Below are 27,810 nucleotides of genomic sequence, written 5' to 3' on the forward strand. Positions count from 1 at the left end.
ACTCTAAAGATATGATATAACACACCGAAATTCATTTTAATGTTTTACCACTAACCTTTTATTTACTTAACATTATTACTATTTTCTTTCATTTCATTTATATCAGCATTATGCATTGTGTTCAACTGTTACAATTCAATTCTCAGAGGTGCCTTGAAAATAGAACACGAGAATGGTGCCTGTCGCCAACATTGCATTTTAGTAAGAGGCGATTTTTGATATCCTGTAGGTTCACCCCCTTAGAGCGTATAAGACTCTTGAACAGTGATAGATTCTAGACTTGTTCGACATTTGTCAGTATAATGTGAATAGTCGATGTGTGCAGATCGGTATCTTCGTCAGTGATCTTAGTGAAATAACGCTATAAAGTGGACAATGGCACGCTTCCATTAGAAGACACACAATGGACTTACCATAATTTCCCAAAACATGCAAACACATACCAAATATATGTAATTACGACACGTTCGAGGGGGGACTAAAATGACTTCTTATTGATAGAATCTAAGCAAAATGAAAACAAACTGGTTAAGATGATAAGACATGCTAAGTATTGCACGGTATATAGTTTTATACTTCCTGCTATTAGTCAGGTCTTCAGAAAAATCTGTATTTTTAGTGGGATAACACTATATAAAAGGGCAAGATATTCAACTTTTACAACTTTTACAAGGCGACAAAAAAATATAACACAAATATACCACATCCTTCCAAAACTCACAGGTATTTCACACACCACAACACATTGCATACATATGAGGCCTTCCTGAGTAACTCTGGCTGCCAATACGATGTTATACCTACAAAACTAAACCATTTACTGCGGAAAGCTGGCTTGATAAATGTTTAAGTTGTTGTTTTGATCTACTGTATGTTATGTACATGTATGTTTTGCTATCGATCCCTTTTGTATGGATGTAAAGAAGCAATAAATTTGAATTGAATTGAATTGCAATTTCTACGAAATGCTGTTTTTCTCCCATACTTCACATGGATATCCCGCGGTTGCTAGGGAAAAGATATCTCTATCTTACACAGGGGAGTAATATTATGTAATCGTGTTCGTTTTGTTTGTCTTGATAAAGGGGCAGATCGCCTTGAAAATTTGACAATTTTTTTTGTCCACACAGTTAGAATTACTTCTTTGTCCCATATTTACCATTTGAAGTAATTCGTATCCTACAGACTTACGTTTGATGGGAACCCGTGTCATCTGGAAAATCATATTGATATTACTTCTTTGACCCTTACCCAGGTGGTGTAAGACAGCTCACACGCGCTAGACAATAATGTTACGTCATTAATACATGCGACGTAACTGCGGCGCGCATTGTAGATGACGTCATCAATTTCGACGCATAACGACGTTCCTGCGATTATGGCGTGAAGAAAAAGCTGAAAACCAAGTGGAATTTCATAATTTTTTTCTACTAAGTATGAGCCTCGGGTTGACAGGCCAAAATCTTTCACTCGGGTTGAGATATCCTTGTTCACGTTACAGACCCATGTAAGATTTTATTTATCTTACACAGGGGGGTGTCAGACAGCTCACACGCACTAGACAAAAACCTGACGTCATCAATACATGCGGCGTAGCCGCGTCGTGCATTGTCGTTCACTTCATCAATTTTGACGCATAACGACGTTCCTGTGATAATGGCTCGATGAAAAGCCTGGAAAGCAACGAGAATTTCGGATTTTTCCTATTAAGTATGGGAAAAAAGAATCTTACATGGATCTGTCAAGTGAAGAGGGATATCTCAACCCTCGTGAAAGATTTTGGCCGTCAACCCTCGGCAAGCCTCGGTTGACAGCCAAAATCTTTCACTCGGGTTGAGATTAATATAATCTTTACCCCCTTTGGGGTGAGACAGGAGAATCCCAACCCGAGGGGTAAGATTCTTAAGTTGTCAAACACGAGGCTTTGCGATACGGTGGTTTCAAGATCAAAAAACGACGCGGGTAAATTATCGCCTTCCATTGATTATGACGTCACGGAACTCACGTCAAATGATGACGTCATTATCATTGATTGGTTGAGTTAATCGACGGTAAATTTTTGCTTACTGACGTCGTTTTGGGATCTCAAAACCCCTTAATACAAATGAATATTGATCTAAAAAGTTCAGAATAGATAACAAATACAAAATTGAATATAATCTGTACGTGTTAAAAGACAATCAGTATCATATCTGTACTTATTTTCTGTTCAATTGAATGTATGCCACGTATCTCTACTATCCAGAAAATATTTACTTTCTGCCATGTAAGATACTACTAGTGCTCTTTATTCAATTAAAGTGTGCTACAGAATACGATTTTATCAATGTCATAGCATATGCCTGTAAATGTAATCGGTAACACTTATCATTTTACCCTATATAATTCCATTATATTTCGATACTGATACTTTCAATCAATTCTCCATCAGTAATGCGAGTGCCCAATTACCTCGTGCGTTATTTCCGTAACCATATGCGGCTGTAAATATAATCTATGACATTTATCATTTCTCGTCTTTAAATCAACATTTTTATCCTAATATCAGTGGTCTCATCTACAAGTCCTTTGTATTTTCTTGAACGTGACTCTGAAGTACTTTTTTTTTAATTTTCAGAAATATATAAATTTGTCTGCCATCATCTGATAAATTCAAAATCATCATCGACAAGGTAACTATCTCTAGAAATATCTGGTTTAATAAGCCGTTTTATTGCAGTAATATAGCAACTGATGAATAATATACAAACAGGTAAACACCATTTTTCTTTAACTAATGCATAAATATATATAAACATATCGCTTTAAAATAAAATTGTGAAAGACACATCATACTGTACATGTGACTTTCCCTAGTTTTTAAATTCTATTCAAGGGCGTATGACAATTAAACGTACTAGTGGGGTAATTAACACATGTATAGAAATTCGTCCACCTGATGGTAATTTCACCACGAGACCCATTCTTGATCTGCAGGATATGTCCGATTGTAGGACGTTTTCACCTGTGTTTGTTCACTGAGGCGTGATATCATGTGCTCCCCATCCCACGCGTCGGCATGACCAGCTGACCCCAGTAACAATGGAGTCCGGATCCGCTGTTGTGCACGTCTATTGTTATCCTTCGTCATTCTACAACACTTCTCGTGGGACTTGTTATATACCTCATTGACTATAAACATATACTAAAAATACAGCATACTATGCATTTGATATTTGATTCACGGGACTTCGCTGATAAAAGGTTTAATTTGATTGCAAGTGTAAAATATTAATACATGTGTAGTATGTTGTTGTTTGATGTTTATATTAAAGATGAATATTTAAGGTAACATTTTAAGGTAGTGAGTGTTTTTTTTTTTTTTTTTTTTTTTGTCAACAGGTCTTTAGCGAAGTTTTTGTTCTCTGCCATCTTGAATTAAACTTTGATCAACCTATATGTCTTGGATTTGGAATAAAAAATTGAATTGAAATGCATTCCTTCTCTCCTTTAAAGAAGGAAATATCATGGAAACAACTATATCCCCCAAAATTAAAAAAAAAAGATATGAGGTGCATGAAGTCTATCTAAACGAGAATGATAATATTTACCCGAAAGCTCATTCTGATTTTGTTAATGGTATTTAATATTATTTGTGGATTGCTTACTATTTAGTGCTTTTGTGATTCAAAAACGATACTGCAGTTTAAATAAGTACTGCAATGCGCAAGTAAAGTAATGCCTTGCAGAAAATGTTTGGATAATGAATTATCTGTTGACATTTTCATCATAATATAAAGTGCTTAATATGCTCCGGATTTTATCAAGAAACGACAGATACAAAAATATAAGAAACAAAGTCTTGTGACCTGCAGAAAGCATAGGATTTGAGCCTGAGAAGATCAAATTAAACGAAGTATATTAGCTTTAAAGACAACACAAGAAACAATAGTCTAAGTCAGTGACAAAATCCTCATAAACAAAAGAGCAGACAATGCTACTGACTTCGGAAGAAAAAAGTATTTCTGGCTTTGATGAGTATTTTGAGTGAACATTATGGAGTTTCGGTTTTGTTGTGGTATAATTCAACACTTAAATCGAACAAAACTGGTCAAAAAGACAATATATACCATTACCGATTATGGTCATGTATATTTCCTTAATCAACACAAGAAGAACTCGATACCAAGGTAACATACAGTGCATTTTATTGATATGTTTTGGATTTATGGAAAACACATGATGCGACTTTTTTGGACTGTAACCTTATAGTTTAGCGGTAATCAAACTTTCGCGTTGTTGAGCCACGAATACTACACTAAAATATGGTTGTGTTATTGTATTTGCTGTATATCGTTCATGTAGATGATTCCACTAACTCATTATTGCGGTAACCTATTCAAGATCATATTTGTGCCAAATGTGTTTACGCGAAAATAAATACGTTTAAAGTATTTTGTATATACGTTGTGTGTGTATATATATTAAGTTTGATATTTATTTCTACGTTTCAGTTTCCCTCTTCTGGAAATGATATTGGAACACAACATTTTATTTTTTGGAATGTGACGACACTATTGAATATGTCGAGCCCAGATCTCAAAACACTGTTTCATTACAATCACAATCGTCCTAAATCGACCCCATTACTAGACACCACCGATGCCGACTTTCCCCAGAAAAGAAGCACCCCTGTGATAACCAACGTTATATCTAAGAAGAACACAAGTTTCTCTACACCAAACCAAAATGAGTTCGTGGACGTTACCAAGACGCCGTCTACGAGCGAAACGGACAACGAATCTACCCCTCTCCTGGGTAATAGGTAAGTACGCTATTTCTACCTATATTGATAGATAATATGTCGATTTCGATATGCCAAAACGACGTGGGTGAAGTACGATTTAACGTCGAATAACCTTCCGATGTTTATGACGTCATATATTGACATGACTTTTCTGACGCCACATTAACCGGAAAGTAGGACTACTCGACAGTAAATCGTTCTTTACCCACGTCGTTTTGGTATCGTATTTCTTCAATGTCACGTTGTTTGATTGCATGAAAACTATCTTAATAAGATGTGTTTTTTGTTCAGGCGCATCAAACGATATCTGTTGGATTAGGTAAATTCCATTACTGTAAACAAACTGATTTTCGTCCGCGATCAAATTTTGTGGACAAGCAGAAATCGCGAAAATTGATGGCGAAATTAATCGCGAAAAAGTGTCAAAAATATGTAAAGTAGAACCACATCTAGAAAACAAATTACCGCGAAAAGTAAATAGGCATGATGAATCACGAATTTAAGACGTCGCGAAAAGAATGGACTTACAGCATTAACATCGATAATCATCATCTGGTTTAAATTAACTGAAAAGTCACATTTGTCACTATACGAAAGTTTGTCAAATTGAACGTCATTAACATATCATACAATTAATATACCATGAGTACTTTTTCGCCGTAACATGTAATATAATTACACTTTACATAAATATTCTTTAGGAACAGTATAATTTCTGCAGGGTCATAATGTACAACTATTGGATATCATATAAAGACATGGTATTTTCTGTAACATATTTTAAGTTAAGTTACATGCTGACCTAGATAAACGTAAATAAAAGGATATGAAACAAAACAGATAGTGAATAGTGTGCAATGTGTGGACACAGAAATTTCTCTGTCCTTGAGGACATAAAATGATATATCTTAATAAACAGCTAAAGTGGTATTACGACATCAAAGGTGCATAAATTGGACAAGCTTACCAGTAAATACCAGGTTACGCTGCACGGTATGAGGTAAAATGGACAAGTTGAAGTGGATATTGTTAGCTTGTAAAACAAGACAACTTGATGTGTTGATTCATCAACAATATAAAAACAGATTCTAGAAGAACGATGTTAGCTGACATTTTATCCAAACAGAACTTATCCTCTTTGGATTTTCGTTCCGGCTTATTTTAAGGCATTTCTTAAAGACTTCTAAATGGGTTTAAAATAAATGTACTGATATCACTTGGCCTTGATTAGACATAGAACACAGACGTAAAAATGTAATGAATAGAATATTCCATGTTTTTTATGGATAACAGTTATATTTCATCTCGTGAGGTGGAAACTTTAATATTTTTTTTTTCATCCCACTTGATGAAATGTAAATGTTGTTCATCAAGAGACAAAGAATATATATGAATTAACTATGCGTGAACTTAACCAAGACAATACAGTATTTGGGGTCGAAGCTCGAGCTAATGCCATTTAGCAAGAAATCTTACATAAGAGTTTTGGATTCTGAGAATTTTTTCCTCTGTTAAGTACATGTGTATATGTAAATATAGTAGTAAATGTTAAAATAACGTGACGTTATGGAAATAGTTGAGAAATATTTTGTCCATGTCGGGTTTTAACCAAGAAATGCCTCTGAATAATATAACAACATTAAAATTTACATGAATATGCATAATCATTACTCGGAGAACAAAGCGTTGCTTCTATATTTTGAACTTTACTGATCATAATGTGTGAATGACATTTCTCTCTTATCAAACTTATCGTCGTCGTGCCAATGTTCCATATATAACCAGTAGTAAACACAGTTTTTGTAATACTTTGTTGTATGTTGTAACTGTATAGCATTTTACTTTTACCTTGACTGCTCTTTGTTGTTTTATTTCCTTAAAGATGTCTCCTTCATTGACACCTGTCCTCGCATGACCCCATTTAAATACTGTATAAGCAAAAATGACACTAAGCTATTGTAAGTCACGTTACTTTCATCGTAGTTAAGATATATATGGAACATTAAGCACTCGCGAAAATATCCACGTTCACAGTAACCAAAAATATGATTGTATATACATTGTATTATAGTAACCAAAAAATGATTATTATACCATTGTATATACATTGTACCATAGTAACCTAAAATATGATTTTTATACCATTGTATATACATGTATATTACATTGTATTATAGTAACCTAAAATATGATTATAGCATTTTATATACATTGTATTATAGTAACCTGAAAATATGATTATTATAGCATTGTATTATAGTAACCTATAAAATATGATTATAGCATTGTATATACATTGTATTATAGTAACATGAAAATATTATTATTATAGCATTGTATATAAATTGTATTAAAGTAACCTAGCATTGTATATACATTGTATTATAGTAACCTATAAAATATGATTATAGCATTGTATATACATTGTATTATAGTAACCTATAAAATATGATTATAGCATTGTATATACATTGTATTATAGTAACCTGAAAATATGATTATCGCATTGTATATACATTGTATTATAGTAACCTATAAAATATGATTATAGCATTGTATATACATTGTATTATAGTAACCTGAAAATATGATTATAGCATTGTATATACGTTGTATTATAGTAACCTATAAAATATGATTATAGCATTGTATATACATTGTATTATAGTAACCTATAAAATATGATTATAGCATTGTATATACATTGTATTATAGTAACCTGAAAATATGATTATAGCATTGTATATACGTTGTATTATAGTAACCTATAAAATATGATTATCGCATTGTATATACATTGTATTATAGTAACCTATAAAATATGATTATCGCATTGTATATACATTGTATTAAAGTAACCTACCATTGTATGTACATTGTATTATAGTAACCTATAAAATATGATTATCGCATTGTATATACATTGTATTATAGTAACCTGAAAATATTATTATTATAGCATTGTATATAAATTGGATTATGGTAACCTGAAAATATGATTATTATAGCATTGTATATACATTGTATCATAATAACCTAGCATTGTATAATATACATTGTATTACAGTAACCTAAAAATATGATCATTTAAAATTTTATATACATTATATTATATTAACCTAAAAAACATTAATGATATAGCATTGTATGTACATTGTATTATAGTAACCCTTGAAAATATGATTATTATAGCATTGTGTATACATTGCATTATAGTAACCTAATAAACATGATCATCATAGCCATTGTATAACACTTCTTTTACACTATCCTAACATATGATTATTATTTCCATTCTATATAACACTATATTTCAGTAACTAAAAGTATTATTATTATAGCATATGTTATATATTTCAGTAACCAAATGTATGATTATTATAACCATTGTATACATTATATGCATTTCATATTATAAAGTAATCGGCCCTTTCGTTTGGTATTGATTGTGACGACATGTGTTTATTAGCGTACGTCAATTTTCAGAGAACCCGACGTAAATTTCGCTCACAAAATAATGACGTCACAATGGATACCTACTCGCAAGGAAGGTATCTCTGTAATCTGCAAAGACAGACTTCACTATATTACAGTAATCAGTTATTGGATTATGATATTTTTTTCCATTTTAAGTATATGTAAATATGTCAATGTCGCAATAGATGTTAAAATAACGTGACGTAATGGAAAATGGTGCGAAATATTTATGTCCTGGTCAGGTTTTCACCCATCAGAGATAGTAACCGAGAAATGCCTCTGAATGATATTACTACCTCAAAATATACAAGAATATGTATAATCACTCCTCCGAGAACAACGCGTTGTTTCTATATTTTGAACTTCATTACCATACTGTATAAATGGCGTTTCTTTCCTATTAAAATTGCTATTGTTTTATCGATGTTTCATATATAACTAGTAGTACACAGTTCTTGTAATACCTTGTTGTATGTTGTAATTGGATAGCACTTCCCTTTTACTTGTACTGCTCTTTGTTACTTTATTTCCTTAAAGATGTCTCCTTCATTGACACCTGTCCTCCTATGACCCCTTTAAAATACTGCATAAGCAAACATGATAGTAAGCTATTGTACGTCACGTTATTTTCTACATGGTGAAGATGTATAGAGAACATTTAGCACTCGAGAAAATATCCATTCACAGTACTCAAACATATCATTATTATAGCGATTGTAGATACATATAATGCAGTACCAAAAATATTATTATTATGACCATTGTATATGCACTATAAAACAGTAACATAAAATATGATTATTATAGTCATTGTATATACACTATAACACAGTGCCAAAAAATATTATTATTATAACCATTGTATATACACCATATAACAGTCACCAAAATATGATAACGATAACATTGTATTTACACTATTCAGTATCCAAAAATATTATTATTATAGCCATTGTATATACACTATAATACATTATCCAAAATATTACCATTATAACCATTGTATATACAATATAACACAGTACCCCAAGATTTTATTATCATGATCATTGCATATACACTATAATATAGCACCCAAAAATATTATTATCATAGTCATTGTATATACACTAAAATATAGTACCCCAAGATTTTATTATCATGACCATTGTATATACATTATAATACAGTAACATAAAATATGATTATTATAGCCATTTTATAACACTAATAATACAGCAACAAAAATATTATTATTATTGCCATTCTATAACACTATTTTTACAGTCACAAAAGTATTGTTATTCTAGACATTGTATATAACTATATTACAGTAAGTTAAAATATCATTATTATAGCCTTTGTATAAAACTAGTTAACTGTACCAGTAAACAAAAAATCTTTATTATAGCCACTTTAGGCACTGAATATATAACTTAATTACAGTAACCAAAAATTTGATTATTATAGTATTGCATATACACCTTATAACAATAACCAAAATATGACTATCATAGCCATTGTATATACACTATATTACAGTGCCTAGAATATGATTATCATAGCCATTGAATATACATAGCCATTGAATATACACTAGTAACCTAAAATAGTGTTCCTATAGACTTTGTATATACACTATTATAGAACAGTAACATAAAAGATGATTATTATAGTCATTGTATATACACTATAATACAATACCCAAAAATAGTATTATAATGGCCATTATATATACATTATAATATAGTACCCAAAAATAGTAGTATATTAGCTATGATATATACACTATAATATAGTATCCAATAGAGTAATATATTAGCTGTAATAAAGTACCCAAAAATATTATTATCATTATTATGGCCATTATATAGACACTATAATATAGTACCCAAAAATAGTATTATTATGGCTATTATATATACACTATAATATAGTGCCCAAAACAAAAATAGTATTATTATAGCTATTATATATACACTATAATATAGTACCCGAAATAGTATTATTGCAGCCATTATATATACATTATAATTTAGTACCCAAAAATAGTATTATTATAGCTATTATATATACACTATAATATAGTACCCAAAACAAAAATAGTATTATTATAGCTATTATATATACACTATAATATAGTACCCAAAACAAAAATAGTATTATTATAGCTGTTATATATACACTATAATATAGTACCCAAAAATAGTATTTATTAGCTATCATATATACACTATAATATAGTATCCAAAAATATTATTATTATAGCCATTATATATACACTATAACATAGTACCCAAAAAATAGTGTTATCATAGCTATTATATATACACTATAAGATAGTACCCAAAATGGTATTATTATAGATGTTATATACACTATAGTATAGTACCCAAAAATATTATTATTATAGCTATTATATATACACTATAGTATACTACCCAAAAATAGTATTATTATGGCCATTGTATATACACCATATTACCATAGACAAAATATAAATTATGAAGCCAATATATACAATGGTCTATATAATTGTACTGTAATCAAAATACATGATGTATGATTATAGTATCATAACTAATGTATGTATACTGTATCACAGTAACTTAAATATGATTATTATATTTAGCCATTTTGAATACACTATATGGCAACTGGTTTTCATGGTGACATATTTATTGGATGTGTTCTATCAATGACTGTTACTTTTTGTCTTTTTAATATTGTCATTTGTCCGTCATGTGAAATGGACGAGATAGCTATCAAACAGGAAGTCTGATAGGCAGCAGATTTTGTACATAAATAAATAACATCATGATGAAGTTATCTAAAAGTACCCGAAATCAATGGGACCGGTTAATTAAAACTACTAATTACATTTTCCACCTGTATGTATTTCTGACAGAATATGCTACTGAAGATTGACTTGGATTGTATGTGTTATCATGTCATTGCAGTGATTCCGGGAACAGTGGTGTATTCATGAAGGAGATGACAGGAGATTTGAAGGAAAATGTTGGCAACTACTTCCGACTGAGCAATTACAAACAAATATTACATCATTTCAAAATATTTATTCTTCTTATACTGACTATCATCTTCTGTGTAAGTATTGTTATCGGATTTGTATATCTTATCGCCATAGCATATAATGCTGTTTTGGTATGATGTGGACTATACAAATGTATTCTGCTATAAATGCAAAATTCAAACCGTTGCAATTATTAACAGTATTTTTGTTGTACCGGTATAATAATGAAATTGTAATCGTTGAATATTCAATGAGGGCTTCCTTTTTGTAATTGAATGTAACACTGAAACTATTGCTTTTCACAGCTCTGATATATTCCCCATTTAGTGACACCATATTTATTGGTTGTATAATTTTTGTAGACTATCATTACTGCTAACAATGAATCAGAAGAGAAATTTTGGACAACATCCATTGACAACATAAAACCAACAGGTGAGATCATTAATAGAATGTTCTAAAATTATATACGTGTACTATCTAAATAAGTTTTTTATACGTCAAAATCATCTAAAAGAAACAATGTCCTAATAGTATTTTTTAAAATAATCATTTTATGTAGATAAACTAAATCAGTTTGGCTTGGCGTCTTCAATCAATTGCTTACCGTAAATTACTTTGGCAACAATTATAAATCCTATATAACTTGATGCTTGTGTTTTAAAGTCGTTAAGGTTACTTTATTGGGGTGATATTTTCGCAATTTGCAGGACATAGCTTTGATCGCAAAGTTGATACGTAAAATACTGAGAAATAGTTTACTAAGATAAACTCTGAAAGCTATATAGTGAAAAATTAAAATCGCTAGAAAATAGATTTCTCGTTTTAATTCAAAATCGGTAAAATGGCCCGCGTGAATAACCGGCTGTATGGACTTGATTAAAAATCGACAAGTAAAGAGAAACAAAAATCTAATATCATTCCATGTTGTTCCTTACAGTATCAATGTCACATGAAGCTGACGGACTGCTAAAGCTAACGTTAGACGGGCCTATTAACGCAAAAGACGAAACAGACCCGAACATGACCCATTCTATTATAACCGTCGATATCCTTCAGGAGAATACAGTAAGTACAATATTTATGTAATTCATTGTATTTCATACTTAACAGGGTTATCACAAGATTGCTAGGGAAATCATGGCTTTGTCTTTTACGTGGATAGGAAAAAGACTGCTCAGATGCGCTAGACAATAAAGTAACTGAAATGGTTGCCGACGTTATTAATTTGAACGCAATATGACTTTCCGGTGATGATGGCACTATCTAAATGTTTTTTTTTTAATTATTATTTTTCCTTAAGAAATGTGAGAAAATAAACAAGAATTTAGCATATACCTAGCATACATCGATAAATCGGGTTACTTAACCACGTCTTTCTTTATAGTGGTATTGGTGGGAAAGGGAAGTTGTTCATGACATGTACCACTTCGTTTTTGAATTATTGTTGTTAAATGAGTTTTTATGGATGATCAAATTTAGGATATAGACTACTCTTACAATAAATCAGTAAATTCGACATATAAATTAAAATTTTTATCTTACCTATACTTTTAATATTTACCCCCAGTCTGTAGTTCTGGCGACAAAGCAATGGGAGGTAAATCATACCATTTTATTACTGGAAGAGACGGAGGAGGTAGAGCATAAATTCTCTAACGTCAGTGAAGCGTGAGTTTAAATTCTCTAACGTCAGTGAAGCGTGAGTTTCTTGTCACAAAACTTTTTAATACAATGATTGCCATGTGAATGTTAGTGTTCTGCTCGAATATCTCACGTGACTAGCTGTTATCGTATACATTTTTTCTTTCTGTTAAAATACAGTCAATAGTTTAATCTTGTTAACTTTATCCAAAAAACGTAAATTGTATTAAGATATTATGAATTTATGTAACCTTGCTTATTTTGGTACAAAATTGCAGTTGAACAAGTGAGAGCATTTGTAATTATCGCTAGACTAACGTTATGGTTACCACGGAAACATATTTGTTTACTTTATTAAAAGGTCTTTCCGTTTTCCCACCATTGACCTTTGTTTATTTATTTATTTTGCTATATTTATTTTATTTACCAGAGAAACTGTTATCGTACGATTTACCACCAATTCAACTGAGAGTTTCCCCATCAGGTGGAAATTACACGTTACACGTAACGAGGAAATAGTCGTTGCTGCAGTCATTCTAGCTTTTGTCTACATCCTCATCATTTTTGAGGTTTGTTTATTATTTTAACGTCAAGAGCACTCTCAATAGACACTTGTTAATTATTGCAGTTACTTATATTTATAGTATCTATAAATTAAAACAGGGATACTCAGTTGCCATGGAAATTGAAGTAATCAAAGTTAATACATGCAGTTTCCATCACTCTGAAATATATTCATACTAAGATTTTTTTTTTTTTTTTTTTTTTGCAATAATCTGATATGCTAAATGGGTGAAAATATTAGAAGAAAGATATCACACGAAATATGTACATGACCGCTCACAAAAACATTTAATTGTTTACATTGATTTTCAGCTTGTCCACAGAACTATTGCTGCCATAATAGGCTCCTTGGCGGCAGTAGCTGCGTTATCTTATTTTGAGAAGGTATGTAACCATCTCTTGTATTAAATTTTGCGAGCGATCAAAATTCGTGAAAATAAAAATGGTTTTACATTTACAGTAGAAACTAAAATAACTGCCAGTCATAAATTAACTTGCCTGTTTCATTTAGCATAAAAACTCGAGTAGCAATCAAATAAACTGGGTTACAGCAAATCTCTTACACTTTGTCCATTTTTATATATACTTTGTCTTTTCTTCAGGTTTTTTCATCAATACAATATTATGTACAAAAGATAATCAATGATCATTCATATCATATTTAATTTTTCTCACTTATGTTGTTAATTTTATTCATACACACCCTTACAATCTTGCATAGTACTTTTCCATATTCTGAATTTGTATTTGTCAATTCATTCATCATTTATGGAAAATGATATTGATGCTGAAAGACTTGGACAGAAATGACGTGACATTTGGTTTGATATCCACAGCGACCATCACTGGAAGTCATTATATCCTGGATTGATATGGAGACACTTATGTTGCTTTTCGGAATGATGATACTTGTCGCCATATTTTCTGAAACCGGGTTTTTCAATTTCTTTGCCCTGAAGGTAAGTGACGACAATATGTAGATAAAAAGAGAACTTGTGTTCAAATTAAACATTTATTATTACTTTTTATCAATATAGAGAAGAGGAACTGTATTTTGGGAGAAATATCGGATGACGTATGAGTTAGTGAAAATACTCATCATTTTAGCAATAATTGGTGGTTAATCGTGTAAATATATGTCTAATTGACACACACACAAAATCATTTAAGATACATATATGTAATTTATTTTGCTTTGGTGTATGCGCAATCAGTACTTCATTCCATATAGAACATAGTGCCACGGATTTTTTTCGGGACGCAAATAATTACTTTTTTAAATATTTCTATCTTTGAAGTAAAATTAGAAGCTCAATCTTTTTAATGACAGTAATGGTGTAAACTAACTTTAGTAACTTTTGTAACTGAAGAAAAATACCAAATCGTCCGCTCCTGTTTTTGATAGACAAAAAAAACGTTTGTCAGCGGGCGTTGGATCATCTTTGATGTCTCATTTATTATTACACTTTAGGCGTACAAGATAGCAAAGGGACAGGTCTGGAGCCTTGTTACACTGCTGTGTTTATTTAGTGCAGTAGTTTCTGCGTTCCTCGACAATGTCACAACAATTCTCCTTCTAACGCCAGTCACTATAAGGTGAAGATTTACACATATTTATTCCATAAAAGTCTCAGTCAAATAAAACGTCAAAATGCGATTCCGTTTAATTAATTGGTTTAAAGCAGTTTATTAAGTATTTCTAATCATTATATGTTTGCTTATCAGCGTTTTCATCATGCAATTGTTAAAATCATTGAATCATACATGTTTGGGGATTTTCCTGATTATCTTAATTAAGGACATCATTTTAAAAGACTAAGAAATAAAACAACTCTATGTTACAGCCATTTCAGATTTACTATTAGTGTTATCTAGATATCATTTTCTTTTTGGGTGTTATTTTATGACACTTATCATCACTTTAAGATTGAAGCAGAACATTTTTTTTCAAATGTGATCATTATCTTTTTCAGACTATGTGAAGTTCTAAACCTGGATCCTAAAAATATACTTATCGCCGAGGTTTTGTTCTCTAACATCGGGGGTACAGCTACAGCAGTGGGCGACCCACCAAACGTCATCATTGTCTCCAATAAGGAAATGTCAGATAAGGTAATGGGCATTTCTGAAATGCTATACATTATTGAAACTTTCTTCATGAGATGAAACCCTCGAGAGTCTGTTAACTTATATACCCTTGCCATCAATTTTATCACATATACCAAATATGATCCATACTGTTTCTCCAGCCCCCCCCCCCCCCCCATTTTCGCCGATTGAAATGTTCCAAAAATGCCCATTTGAAAGAAAAAGGGTCCTCCTGCACATTTTTCGTAGTTCAATTTTCTTAAATTTCCTAAAACGTTCAATCATATAATATTCAAACCTTTTAAAGTAAAAAGCCAATACACATAAACTAGACTAAAATGTCAATCAAGGGATTTTACTATTTAAAAAATGTCTCTTAAAAGATTCAATTAATTAATTATTATTTAGAGTTACACAACAATGTGCCGATGGTGTGAAGCCGTTATGTTCAAATCGAGCATGGTTGCATAACGGTATGACGACATTCACAATTATCATTACTAAATGCGAGTAACTTTCAAATAAAAAAATGTCATGTTAAGAACGCTTTAAAATCATTAAAAACACCAAAATCTCGCACCTTCGGTCGATCGCAAAATCTCAGCCAATCTAAATCGAAACATTTTTTTCCCGGGGGGAGACCCTCGGACCCCCCAAACACCAAAATCTTCGGCTTTGCTAGCAAAATCATCGATATACATCGTAAAAACCACCTCAGCCATTCTAAATCGTAATATTTTTTTCAGGGGAGACTACCAAACACCAAAATCTCGCTCAAACGCCAATTTGGCAAATTTGCATATTCATAAATTTCCTTTTAGCGACGCCACTGTCTATAGACGTGTACAAGGATTATATTTAATGACATATGAAACAAAAATAAAGTAAATATGGTTGTGTGTTGAATTAATCTCCTCCTGTGGGTGCAAGGCGCGGGGTTGGTACAAAATATTGAGGACCTTTGCCCTCACCCCCATTACTTTTCATCTTCCCACGCCACTGTTCTCGTTGGATTAGTTTTGCGTTTGACACAAGCGTAAAACACTGCTCTTAACATAGTGTAATAATTTTCACTTTGGTGGTTGTAAGGTCCAAAACTTACAAAAAATCGATTCATTTGCATTTTTTCATTCATTTCTCTTTAGGACTAAGATTTCAATTATAAGGTTTGGGTTGTATACCAAGAATTCAGTTTAAATTCGACATATTTTTGAAAAACTATTGCCATGTTGGCATTTATATAAAACTATCATTTCAGGGTATCGACTTTGCCGAGTTTACCATACACATGGCTGTAGGAATAGTGTTCGTGTCGTTCGCGGGCTATGCGGCACTACGTTTTTATTACAGAAATATGGACTCACTACAAAACAAGGATCCTCCTGAAATAGCAGGTAATGTTTGGAAGCTATGAATTATTATCTTTAAGTATCTAACAACGGAATCGATCACAGTCTGCAATTTCTATCGATTTATTGTATTAAATATAAAACTAAAAATGTCTCGTATTTGTATATTTAGTTATCTGTTCGCGTGGGTAGGTATTGATTATTAAAGAATAGATTTTGATTTTGTTGAGGTTATGAGGGTATAATGATAATGGAGCACGTGTAAATTATGCAACCCCAGCCTTATATTTTCAGTTTTTCACGTAATTGAATATTAATTATTCTCGCGACAGTTGCATATTTTTTATTAAAATATCCATAATATTTTCTCTGCCGTCATCGTCAACGAATTCGATTAAACAGTTAATTGAAATCGAGTCATTCATGTTCCCACCAAAAGTGGGGTCATGACCCCACGTTGCAACGCCAGCGACTTTTCCCGTGACAATAGAATCGCAGCACGTGTACAATCATTATACACTGATAATGATAATACTAGTAAGCATGGTTATTGAGTCCATGTTAGTGCAAACTGTAAATATTGACGGTTATTTGCTAGCGTAACGTCATATTTTTTCGGAAAAATGGCGTAAGGTTTGCTTACAAAATAACGACGTCATATTCGGAATCATTCCACAAGAAAGATAACTCTCTTATTTTATTAATATTATACTAATATCAGTTCAAGCCCAAGAATCATGAAACAGCCTTAGACGTACGTTTTTTGTTTGGTCAATGAAAATGAAATACCTTTACACGTATTTGTAACGTCATCTGTGATTGGCTGAGTCTAAACTTAAGACTGTTTTGGACTTAAGACAGTTCATCATCTTGGGGCCATATTTATATCTATTATTGTTATACTTCTACAGAACTGAAACACGAGATAGAACTATGGGCCAGAATTATATCTATTATTGTTATATTTCTATAGAGCTGAAACACGAGATAGAACTATGGGCCAGAATTATATCTATTATTGTTATATTTCTATAGAGCTGAAACACGAGATAGAACTATGGGCCAGAATTATATCTATTATTGTTATATTTCTATAGAGCTGAAACATGAGATAGAACTATGGGCCAGAATTATATCTATTATTGTTATATTTCTATAGAGCTGAAACACGAGATAGAACTATGGGCCAGAATTATATCTATTATTGTTATATTTCTATAGAGCTGAAACACGAGATAGAACTATGGGCCAGAATTATATCTATTATTGTTATACTTCTATAGAGCTGAAACACGAGATAGAACTATGGGCCAGAATTATATCTATTATTGTTATACTTCTATAGAGCTGAAACACGAGATAGAACTATGGGCCAGAATTATATCTATTATTGTTATACTTCTATAGAGCTGAAACACGAGATAGAACTATGGGCCAGAATTATATCTATTATTGTTATATTTCTATAGAGCTGACTGAAACACGAGATAGAACTATGGGCCAGAATTATATCTATTATTGTTATATTTCTATAGAGCTGAAACACGAGATAGAACTATGGGCCAGAATTATATCTATTATTGTTATATTTCTATAGAGCTGAAACACGAGATAGAACTATGGGCCAGAATTATATCTATTATTGTTATATTTCTATAGAGCTGAAACACGAGATAGAACTATGGGCCAGAATTATATCTATTATTGTTATATTTCTATAGAGCTGAAACACGAGATAGAACTATGGCCAGAATTATATCTATTATTGTTATATTTCTATAGAGCTGAAACACGAGATAGAACTATGGGCCAGAATTATATCTATTATTGTTATATTTCTATAGAGCTGAAACAGAGATAGAACTATGGGCCAGAATTATATCTATTATTGTTATATTTCTACAGAGCTGAAACACGAGATAGAACTATGGCCAGAATTATATCTATTATTGTTATATTTCTACAGAGCTGAAACAGAGATAGAACTATGGCCAGAATTATATCTATTATTGTTATATTTCTACAGAGCTGAAACACGAGATAGAACTATGGCCAGAATTATATCTATTATTGTTATATTTCTATAGAGCTGAAACACGAAGATAGAACTATGGGCCAGAATTATATCTATTATTGTTATATTTCTATAGAGCTGAAACAGAGATAGAACTATGGCCAGAATTATATCTATTATTGTTATATTTCTATAGAGCTGAAACAGAGATAGAACTATGGGCCAGAATTATATCTATTATTGTTATATTCTATAGACTGAAACAGATAGAACTATGGATATCTATTATTGTTATATTATAACTGAAATGAGATAGAACTATGGGCCAGAATTATATCTATTATTGTTATATTTCTATAGAGCTGAAAACAGAGATAGAACTATGGGCCAGAATTATATCTATTATTGTTATATTTCTATAGAGCTGAAACACGAGATAGAACTATGGGCCAGAATTATATCTATTATTGTTATATTTCTACAGAACTGAAACACGAGATAGAACTATGGGCCAGAATTATATCTATTATTGTTATATTTCTATAGAGCTGAAACACGAGATAGAACTATGGGCCAGAATTATATCTATTATTGTTATATTTCTACAGAACTGAAACACGAGATAGAACTATGGGCCAGAATTATATCTATTATTGTTATATTTCTATAGAGCTGAAACACGAGATAGAACTATGGCCAGAATTATATCTATTATTGTTATATTTCTACAGAGCTGAAACATGAGATAGAACTATGGGCCAGAATTATATCTATTATTGTTATATTTCTATAGAGCTGAAACACGAGATAGAACTATGGGCCAGAATTATATCTATTATTGTTATATTTCTACAGAGCTGAAACACGAGATAGAACTATGGGCCAGAATTATATCTATTATTGTTATATTTCTATAGAGCTGAAACACGAGATAGAACTATGGGCCAGAATTATATCTATTATTGTTATATTTCTATAGAGCTGAAACACGAGATAGAACTATGGCCAGAATTATATCTATTATTGTTATATTTCTATAGAGCTGAAACACGAGATAGAACTATGGGCCAGAATTATATCTATTATTGTTATATTTCTATAGAGCTGAAACACGAGATAGAACTATGGGCCAGAATTATATCTATTATTGTTATATTTCTATAGAGCTGAAACACGAGATAGAACTATGGGCCAGAATTATATCTATTATTGTTATATTTCTATAGAGCTGAAACACGAGATAGAACTATGGGCCAGAATTATATCTATTATTGTTATATTTCTATAGAGCTGAAAAAGATAAACTATGGCCAGATATTATATCTATTATTGTTATATTTCTATAGAGCTGAAACACGAGATAGAACTATGGGCCAGAATTATATCTATTATTGTTATATTTCTATAGAGCTGAAACACGAGATAGAACTATGGGCCAGAATTATATCTATTATTGTTATATTTCTATAGAGCTGAAACACGAGATAGAACTATGGGCCAGAATTATATCTATTATTGTTATATTTCTATAGAGCTGAAACACGAGATAGAACTATGGGCCAGAATTATATCTATTATTGTTATATTTCTGCAAAACTGAAACACGAGATAGAACTATGGGCCAGAATTATATCTATTATTGTTATATTTCTATAGAGCTGAAACACGAGATAGAACTATGGCCAGAATTATATCTATTATTGTTATATTTCTATAGAGCTGAAACACGAGATAGAACTATGGGCCAGAATTATATCTATTATTGTTATATTTCTATAGAGCTGAAACACGAGATAGAACTATGGGCCAGAATTATATCTATTATTGTTATATTTCTATAGAGCTGAAACACGAGATAGAACTATGGGCCAGAATTATATCTATTATTGTTATATTTCTATAGAGCTGAAACACGAGATAGAACTATGGGCCAGAATTATATCTATTATTGTTATACTTCTACAGAACTGAAACACGAGATAGAACTATGGAAGAAGGCCGCCGCCCGAGTATCGGTAGCTACCAGAGAGGAAAGCATCATGAAGGCGTTATTCTTACAAAAGTCAGTCCAACGTGAGAACAATCTTGTAAGGAGGTTATACAGAAAGAAGTAAGTGTGCAAACGATGAGACTCAGGAAAAGGGGAAATTACAGATTTTTAATTAAAGTCGCAATATACTAAATAGCTGCAAAAAGTTTAAGGTTAGTCATTTGGTTAGTGAAGTCATTTCATGTATGACAAATTATGTCAGTAGTATACCAATGTCTTATATCAGATCGTTATGCTTAGACAAAGAAAAGGCACGTTATACAGTGTTTTCATTGCAATGTCAAATACACTTCATTTACAGTAGAAGCCGTTAGATTTATATTTTCTTTAGAAACGCATTATTTGGAGGTATGGAAAAATAAAGAAAGCATGAAGTGACGATTTTGTATTTCTTCCAGCAAATATCGTTAAATGTTATTTTGGAAAAATTATATAGATGATAATGACAGCAGGGAATAAGATGTTTCTTTTGTTTGCAGACGCTCAGATATTAAAGATTTCCAACAAAATGTTCAAGATCTGGAACGAAAGGTAACACCTAAGTAACACATCTCTTATTACATGAGTGCGCATTTCTAACAAAACGAACGGAAATGACTGCTTATGCACAGCACAAGAACCAGAAAGTGCAATTATGACTCATTGAACTGTACAAAAAATCTAACTCTATCTTTCTAGTCATCTAGAACTTAAATCGCTGTATCGATATAGCAATGTTTTACTTTATAACTTACTACTTAAGAATTTATATTATTGTTATGTGTTTGCAGTATTTTATCACAGACCAGTGGCTGTTAATAAAGAGCAGTTTTGTACTCGCTGTCGCCATCCTCTTTTTCTTCCTTCAGTCGTTCTTGGACGGCATACATCTCAATATAGGTAAAATATATTTATGATACAGTCTACACAGTGCATCAAAACGAAATGATTAGCAACACGTAGTAGAGTAGATAAATCAAAATCTACTCCATACCACGAGAAGGTACTGAATGAGGTCTGCTGTAGATAATTTTTTGTGGTAGTATTATTTTAGCACTTTTCATGCCAATATTTTGACTTTAAAATATGATATAGCTCTATTTGTATTTCTGTATATTGTTCATACAGCCATTATGGTGAAATTCATTGTTCTGGTGTGTTCAAGATCATGTTTGCGCCAAAATCTGATTGTGCAAAAATAAGAATGTTTACAGTAACCGTGTACAGTAAAAGGTCGGGAAAGGATTGAAAAGTCTTTAAGTAAATAAGTGTCATATATCGACCTTTATGTCATAAAAGTTTCAGTTTAATCAATCTATTTCTTATTTTCTCACTGTAAAGGATGGATAGCTGTAATGGGGGCTATTCTGTTAATTGTCCTTGCCGACATCGAAGACATGGAGAATACATTACACAAGGTGGAGTGGGCGACACTCATATTCTTTGCCGCTCTATTTGTGTTGATGGAAGTAAGTTTTAATTAATTAAGTATGACTTTTGACAGAGAACATATGACAAAATATCCAGAGTAGAGTAATGTTGGCTTTAAAGGATATTAGAAAACTTTTAAGTCCAGTCTCTCCCAAGATTTCATACAGGTCTCTTCGTTTCCGGAAATGAGGGACCGCAATGAACCAAGTGAGAGTTCTTTTGTTTATCTCCCAAAGGTTATGATTTTGCTGTAGTAAATAATTATGCGACAAAAAATATTTATGCGTTTTAATCTTAAATGAACATTGTATAAAAAAAAGATGGTAAATATTGAAATGAAATGACTGTTCTAAAACAATATGTTTTAAAATAGCCATATTAAATATTTGAGTATACCCACTCGTATTGTTTGGATGCGAGGTATTAACATTTAAAGCATTATAGAGTGGTACCACTTTACTGTTCCGTAGGCCCTGAAGGAACTCCAGTTGATAGACTGGATAGGGGACAAAGTCAGCGACGTCATAAAGAGCGTGGACGAGGAACAGAGACTGACCGCCGCAGTGATGGTCATCCTGTGGGTGTCCGCCTTCGCCTCCAGCTTCATAGACAACATTCCATACACCACCGCTATGGTAATTGATCGTTTCCTTTTTAATGTTTAATTTTCGGTAGGAGATGATTTAACGGAAAGTGGAAGCCTGTATTCTCCTCTCACTAACATTTTGTTACAATCTATTTTTAAAAGCATATTTCATCTCATAGATCGGTATATCAAACACAATTACATGTATATCTAGACCAAGTTTTTGACTTCATTGCATACTTTTTTTGCACTAGGAATATTTCATTTTTACATAATGCATTTTATCAGATTTAATGAAATATTTTATGGGAATTATCTAACAACGACGTCTTTGTGATACAATCCCTTATTTTGACTAACAGATTTACACAATATTGTATGTCTTTATCCAATGATTACATATGTGATAATGGGAGAAATTAACACAGAATAGTCCAATCAACTAGACTGGCCACTAGACCCTAAGTTGCTGATAAGACTTTCTCAGCAGAGTTCTTTACTAGATTATCTCCCCTTAGTTTAAAACTAGAATCAGACATGCAGTAGAGCATCCTCGATATTCCAGGGTTTCCGATCACTTACGATCTCTACACCCCTGGACTATCTCATAGTGAAATTGAAGGTAACTCAGAGGAAAACATCTGACCAATCACAGGCTAGCAAAGTTTTCCTTTGAAGACTACAGAGAGAGCGACGCTTAACATCAAAGCCACACATTCAACCACAGTGTACCGTTATACGGATCTTTTGATGTACATCAAAGGACTAAATTACCTGTTATATTATGTTGCCTCCAGTTTTATTACGAGATAGTCCAGGGGTGTAGAGATCGTAAGTGATCGGAACCCCTGGAGTATCGAGGATGGCAGTAGAGATAAAACTTATCAAGCCAATTTTAAGTTATATTTTTCAATGTTCTGGTAACCAGTCTACCAATCAGCATGTATCCCCAGTCTGGTATATATTGAGATATTGTGTACTGACAGAACTACAATTCTTTTGTCCTCAGATACCAGTGTTGATCCATCTGGAGGAAGACCCGGACCTCAACCTCGACATCCTACCACTTACGTTTGCCCTGGCCTTCGGGGCCTGTCTCGGAGGTACAGTATTTAAGGATAAACACAAAAATCTCAGTGTACTCTAATTAAGGATGTATTCTTCTGAGGTTTCAGTCCCGTTGAAGTGTCGTTTCGACAAAGATCAAAGAAGTTATGAGATTTTCAAATACAATTTATCAATATCTGTAGCAAGTTCCCAGTTGCAAATTTTGTAAAACAAATTACAGTTCTAACTATAGCAGATTGTTTTATACGGGGATTTTAAGAAATGGCCCATTTTGGCGGCCATTTTGAAATTGTGTCTTTTTTCGCTTTGGGTAGAGCCAAAGTTTTACCATTTTTTTACTGAAATTGTTTTTACTTAAATCATCACTGCACCAGCATTTTAGCTGTATCGAGCTAATTTTTGCTGTAAATCTTTACTTGGTTCGTGATAATGAAGATATTGAGCATTAATGTGTGAAATGATTCACTTTTTTTAACTTTATTTTTACATTTAATGGTAATTTGAGCACTTTTATTTTTTAATCTAAACTACTGGAAAATAACAAATATTCAAGTGGGGCAAAAAAGTAAGCACACGGACCCCCCACTTTTCTGCCTGATTTTGAAAGAACAACCCTTTCCTTATTGATATGCAAAATATAAACAAAAGTTTAATACCAGAACTTTTTCTATATATGGTTAGATTTGGCAAAAATGGCTGAAAATGGTGCATTTGGGTAGCTCAAAATTAAGGGGTAAGGGTAGCATATGTTATTCTGAGATAAAATATTAGTCTAATTAATCAAAACTTGTATATTTTAAAGATGCTCCGCCGCTGACAAATGGTATTTTTTCACTCTTAAAAACAGGAGCAGACGATTTAGTATTTTTTTCTTCAGTTACAAAAGTTACTTAATTTACATCATTACCGCCATTGAAAAGTTTGAGCTTCTAATTTTACTTCAAGTTAAAAATATAAAAAATAATTAATTGCATTCCGAAAAAAATCCGTGCTACTATATGTTATATGGAATGAAGTACTGATTGCGCATGTACCAAAGGCGAAGTAAATTATTTTATATTATTTTTTGTGTTAATTATATATATATATATATATATATATACGATTAAACACCAATCATTGTTCAAATGGTGAATATCATTTATGCTTTGTTCTTTAAAAGAAGACTACTGGAAAATAAATTCTACAAACATTAATACATATCAAACACCCCATTAGGAAATTATGGCTTTAATCTATTGTGTATATGGTCAAATTGCCATAAAATCCAATATTTTGTCAACAGGGTATCTTTGAGTGACAGTAGCTCAAAAACGAGCACACGGACATATTTTTTTTTTCTTTCATTTTCTTTCATGGTATGAACTCCTCTTTCCAAAAATCTATATGAGAAAAAAAGTTTAATACAAGAAAATTTTGACTTCTCAGAGGAGTACATCCTTAATCCTGTAATGAGAGTACACTAAGATCTAGGTTATTCAATCTACTATAGAAATTCTCTTCAATATTCCGAGTTCATCGTGGGACTCTCATTTTACCTTTATGGGCTGATAAAGTCAATTTTTTTAAGCCAATGAAAATGCTCGTTAGAAGACAAATCGGATTATTATAGATTAGGACCAAACAATTCATTGATCTATTTATCATTGTACGAGCACTTGCTACTTATAGTTCAAACTTATTTCTCCGACAGGTAACGGGACACTGATCGGAGCGTCAGCCAACGTAGTGTGTGCGGGTATAGCGGAACAGCATGGCTATGGTTTCACATTCCTTGAGTTCTTCAAGTAAGTAATAATCAAAATACTATACAAACGTGTAAATCATAAATGAACAAAGTAGAACTATGAAATACTGCAGGAAAAACAAGATTTATTATAAGGTTGTAGCGTTGATGAATCGTACGTCTCTAACTCTTCAGGAACGTCCGGTTCAGATTTCCTTTTACTTTTTACAAGTGCCATGTCTTAACACCAGTTTTTATTTTGGCCCCGTGTAAAGAATTTGATTGAATTAAGTTTCCGTAATCTGGAGAATGAATGTCTATTGTTACATTTAGGTCAAATACCAATTTCAATTTTGAAGCATAAACATATGTAGTATCACCCTATTGTGATGTTTGTAACTGAACTAATAAATCAAATTTATCTGAAATATTTCAAAACTAGTATTTTACGGGTAAAATTCCGTCCTTACGTAATACATATATGATGTTGGTATGCGGGGCTAATACATATATTCAAGAAAATGACACTAAGTTATGACTTCATAACTTACATCTTGCTATAAAGTTTGGTAGTTGTATAGTGATAAATTAATGTCTATGGCATTTTGTTTCAGAGTCGGGTTTCCGATGATGATTGTGACCAACATTGTGGCAATGGCTTACTTAGCGATATGTCATATCGCCTTTCAGTGGCACTAGTGGTTTGTGTTGGTGACTGGAAGGGATTCGCTTTTATTAAGACATTTTTAAATGTTTGCTGTCGCATGTTGTGTATGTGCCTTGGAATACTAACACTAGCTTGTTAATTGTGTATTGGCGCGGCTTCCATTATAATGCCAGTGTTTGGATTATAATTTACTGAGATTATTTATGTTACTATTTCCTCACATTTATAGTCCATGTGATAATGGATGTCTTGTGTGAGCATTATTGTCAATATTGTGATGTTTTGAAGATATTGTTAAATTCATTATCGAACCTCCGGGAAGGACCTTGAGATATTTTTGAAATATACACGTGTGCTTGCGACTCCCGCGGTGTTAAAAATTAAGTAAAATGTCATTATACATATTGGTTTGAAAGAGAGAATGAAAGAAAAATGAATTTGTGAGCTTCGCCTTTGCGTTCTCGATTTGCGTTACTTGAAAACCCATATCTGCAGGGTAAAATGTTGATCTCAAGGCTATCATCAATACTCCATCGGAATCATTGTACGTCTCCGAACAATATCCATTTTTATTACAGTGTATTTAGTCGTTTGATATTAAAGTTTCAGTACAGATAGCATACCTTGTATAATTAGATAATATCAATGAATATTTTTGTTTTACTTAATATTCTTAATCATCATTAACTTTATTCTCGATGCTGATTCAGAATTAAATGTATTCATGATGGACGACACAATACTCATTACAAACACAATTGTTATAATACTCAATAGATTCCGTTTTGTACAGTGAACCAGATACATGCATAATTAAGTCTTTTCAACGGGTTTATGGCACATAGAGCTCAATAATGATTCAAATACTGAAAACAATTGTAAATCTCTTCGTCATATCAAAGACAAGTTCATGTATCTAATTGAATAACTACCTACTGACGTAGGTAGGTAATTACTATCACTATACACACCTAGACAATCGTTAAGTGTGTGTATCAAAAAGATACCTTTGTTTATGTTTCAATATGATACTTATGAAGTATTCATTGGTGTCTACGTTTGTAAAGTTTATATGTAACATTTGATTATTTTTTTTAATTGAATGTCATTTATCGATTTGTTTCATAAAATTGTTGCCGGGAAATATTAATAAGAAATATCGCCGTTATTTAAAACAATTATGTTATGCTTCATCGTTATTAAAGTGATACCACCATCAAACAACGTTGTCTTGTTTTATTATCTTTTAGGATTGATATTCATTTTGACTGCGTATATGGTAGTATGAACGCAGTTGGCAACAAACATTTATGGAGAAGAGCTCAATAGAATATGTGTTGCCAACTGCGTTCACACTACCGTTACGTA

At 32.0% G+C, this 27,810-nt stretch overlaps 1 protein-coding gene across 2 annotated transcripts in view; it reads left to right on the forward strand.

The window, feature by feature from the left end:
* The window catches only part of LOC138327852 (P protein-like), a 28,983-nt gene extending 1,317 nt beyond the window's left edge, over nucleotides 1–27,666 (forward strand). The window contains exons 2-21 of one of the 2 annotated variants that reach the window (XM_069274270.1): nucleotides 2,618–2,672; nucleotides 4,494–4,804; nucleotides 11,203–11,350; nucleotides 11,639–11,711; nucleotides 12,217–12,344; nucleotides 12,847–12,947; nucleotides 13,351–13,489; nucleotides 13,797–13,868; nucleotides 14,321–14,443; nucleotides 14,956–15,080; nucleotides 15,458–15,596; nucleotides 16,831–16,966; nucleotides 20,901–21,045; nucleotides 21,465–21,516; nucleotides 21,756–21,864; nucleotides 22,306–22,433; nucleotides 22,866–23,030; nucleotides 23,991–24,084; nucleotides 25,743–25,836; nucleotides 26,390–27,666. In XM_069274270.1, coding sequence (XP_069130371.1) covers nucleotides 4,563–4,804; nucleotides 11,203–11,350; nucleotides 11,639–11,711; nucleotides 12,217–12,344; nucleotides 12,847–12,947; nucleotides 13,351–13,489; nucleotides 13,797–13,868; nucleotides 14,321–14,443; nucleotides 14,956–15,080; nucleotides 15,458–15,596; nucleotides 16,831–16,966; nucleotides 20,901–21,045; nucleotides 21,465–21,516; nucleotides 21,756–21,864; nucleotides 22,306–22,433; nucleotides 22,866–23,030; nucleotides 23,991–24,084; nucleotides 25,743–25,836; nucleotides 26,390–26,474 — 2,298 coding nt within the window. In that variant the 5' untranslated portion in view covers nucleotides 2,618–2,672; nucleotides 4,494–4,562 and the 3' untranslated portion in view covers nucleotides 26,475–27,666. The remainder of the gene's footprint in view (nucleotides 1–2,617; nucleotides 2,673–4,493; nucleotides 4,805–11,202; nucleotides 11,351–11,638; nucleotides 11,712–12,216; nucleotides 12,345–12,846; nucleotides 12,948–13,350; nucleotides 13,490–13,796; nucleotides 13,869–14,320; nucleotides 14,444–14,955; nucleotides 15,081–15,457; nucleotides 15,597–16,830; nucleotides 16,967–20,900; nucleotides 21,046–21,464; nucleotides 21,517–21,755; nucleotides 21,865–22,305; nucleotides 22,434–22,865; nucleotides 23,031–23,990; nucleotides 24,085–25,742; nucleotides 25,837–26,389) is intronic. The other variant, XM_069274269.1, reaches the window with a different exon arrangement.
* Nucleotides 27,667–27,810: the final 144 nt, after the last annotated feature.

Source organism: Argopecten irradians, chromosome 7 (assembly GCF_041381155.1).
Source record: "Argopecten irradians isolate NY chromosome 7, Ai_NY, whole genome shotgun sequence".
Taxonomy (NCBI): Eukaryota; Metazoa; Mollusca; class Bivalvia; order Pectinida; family Pectinidae; genus Argopecten; species Argopecten irradians.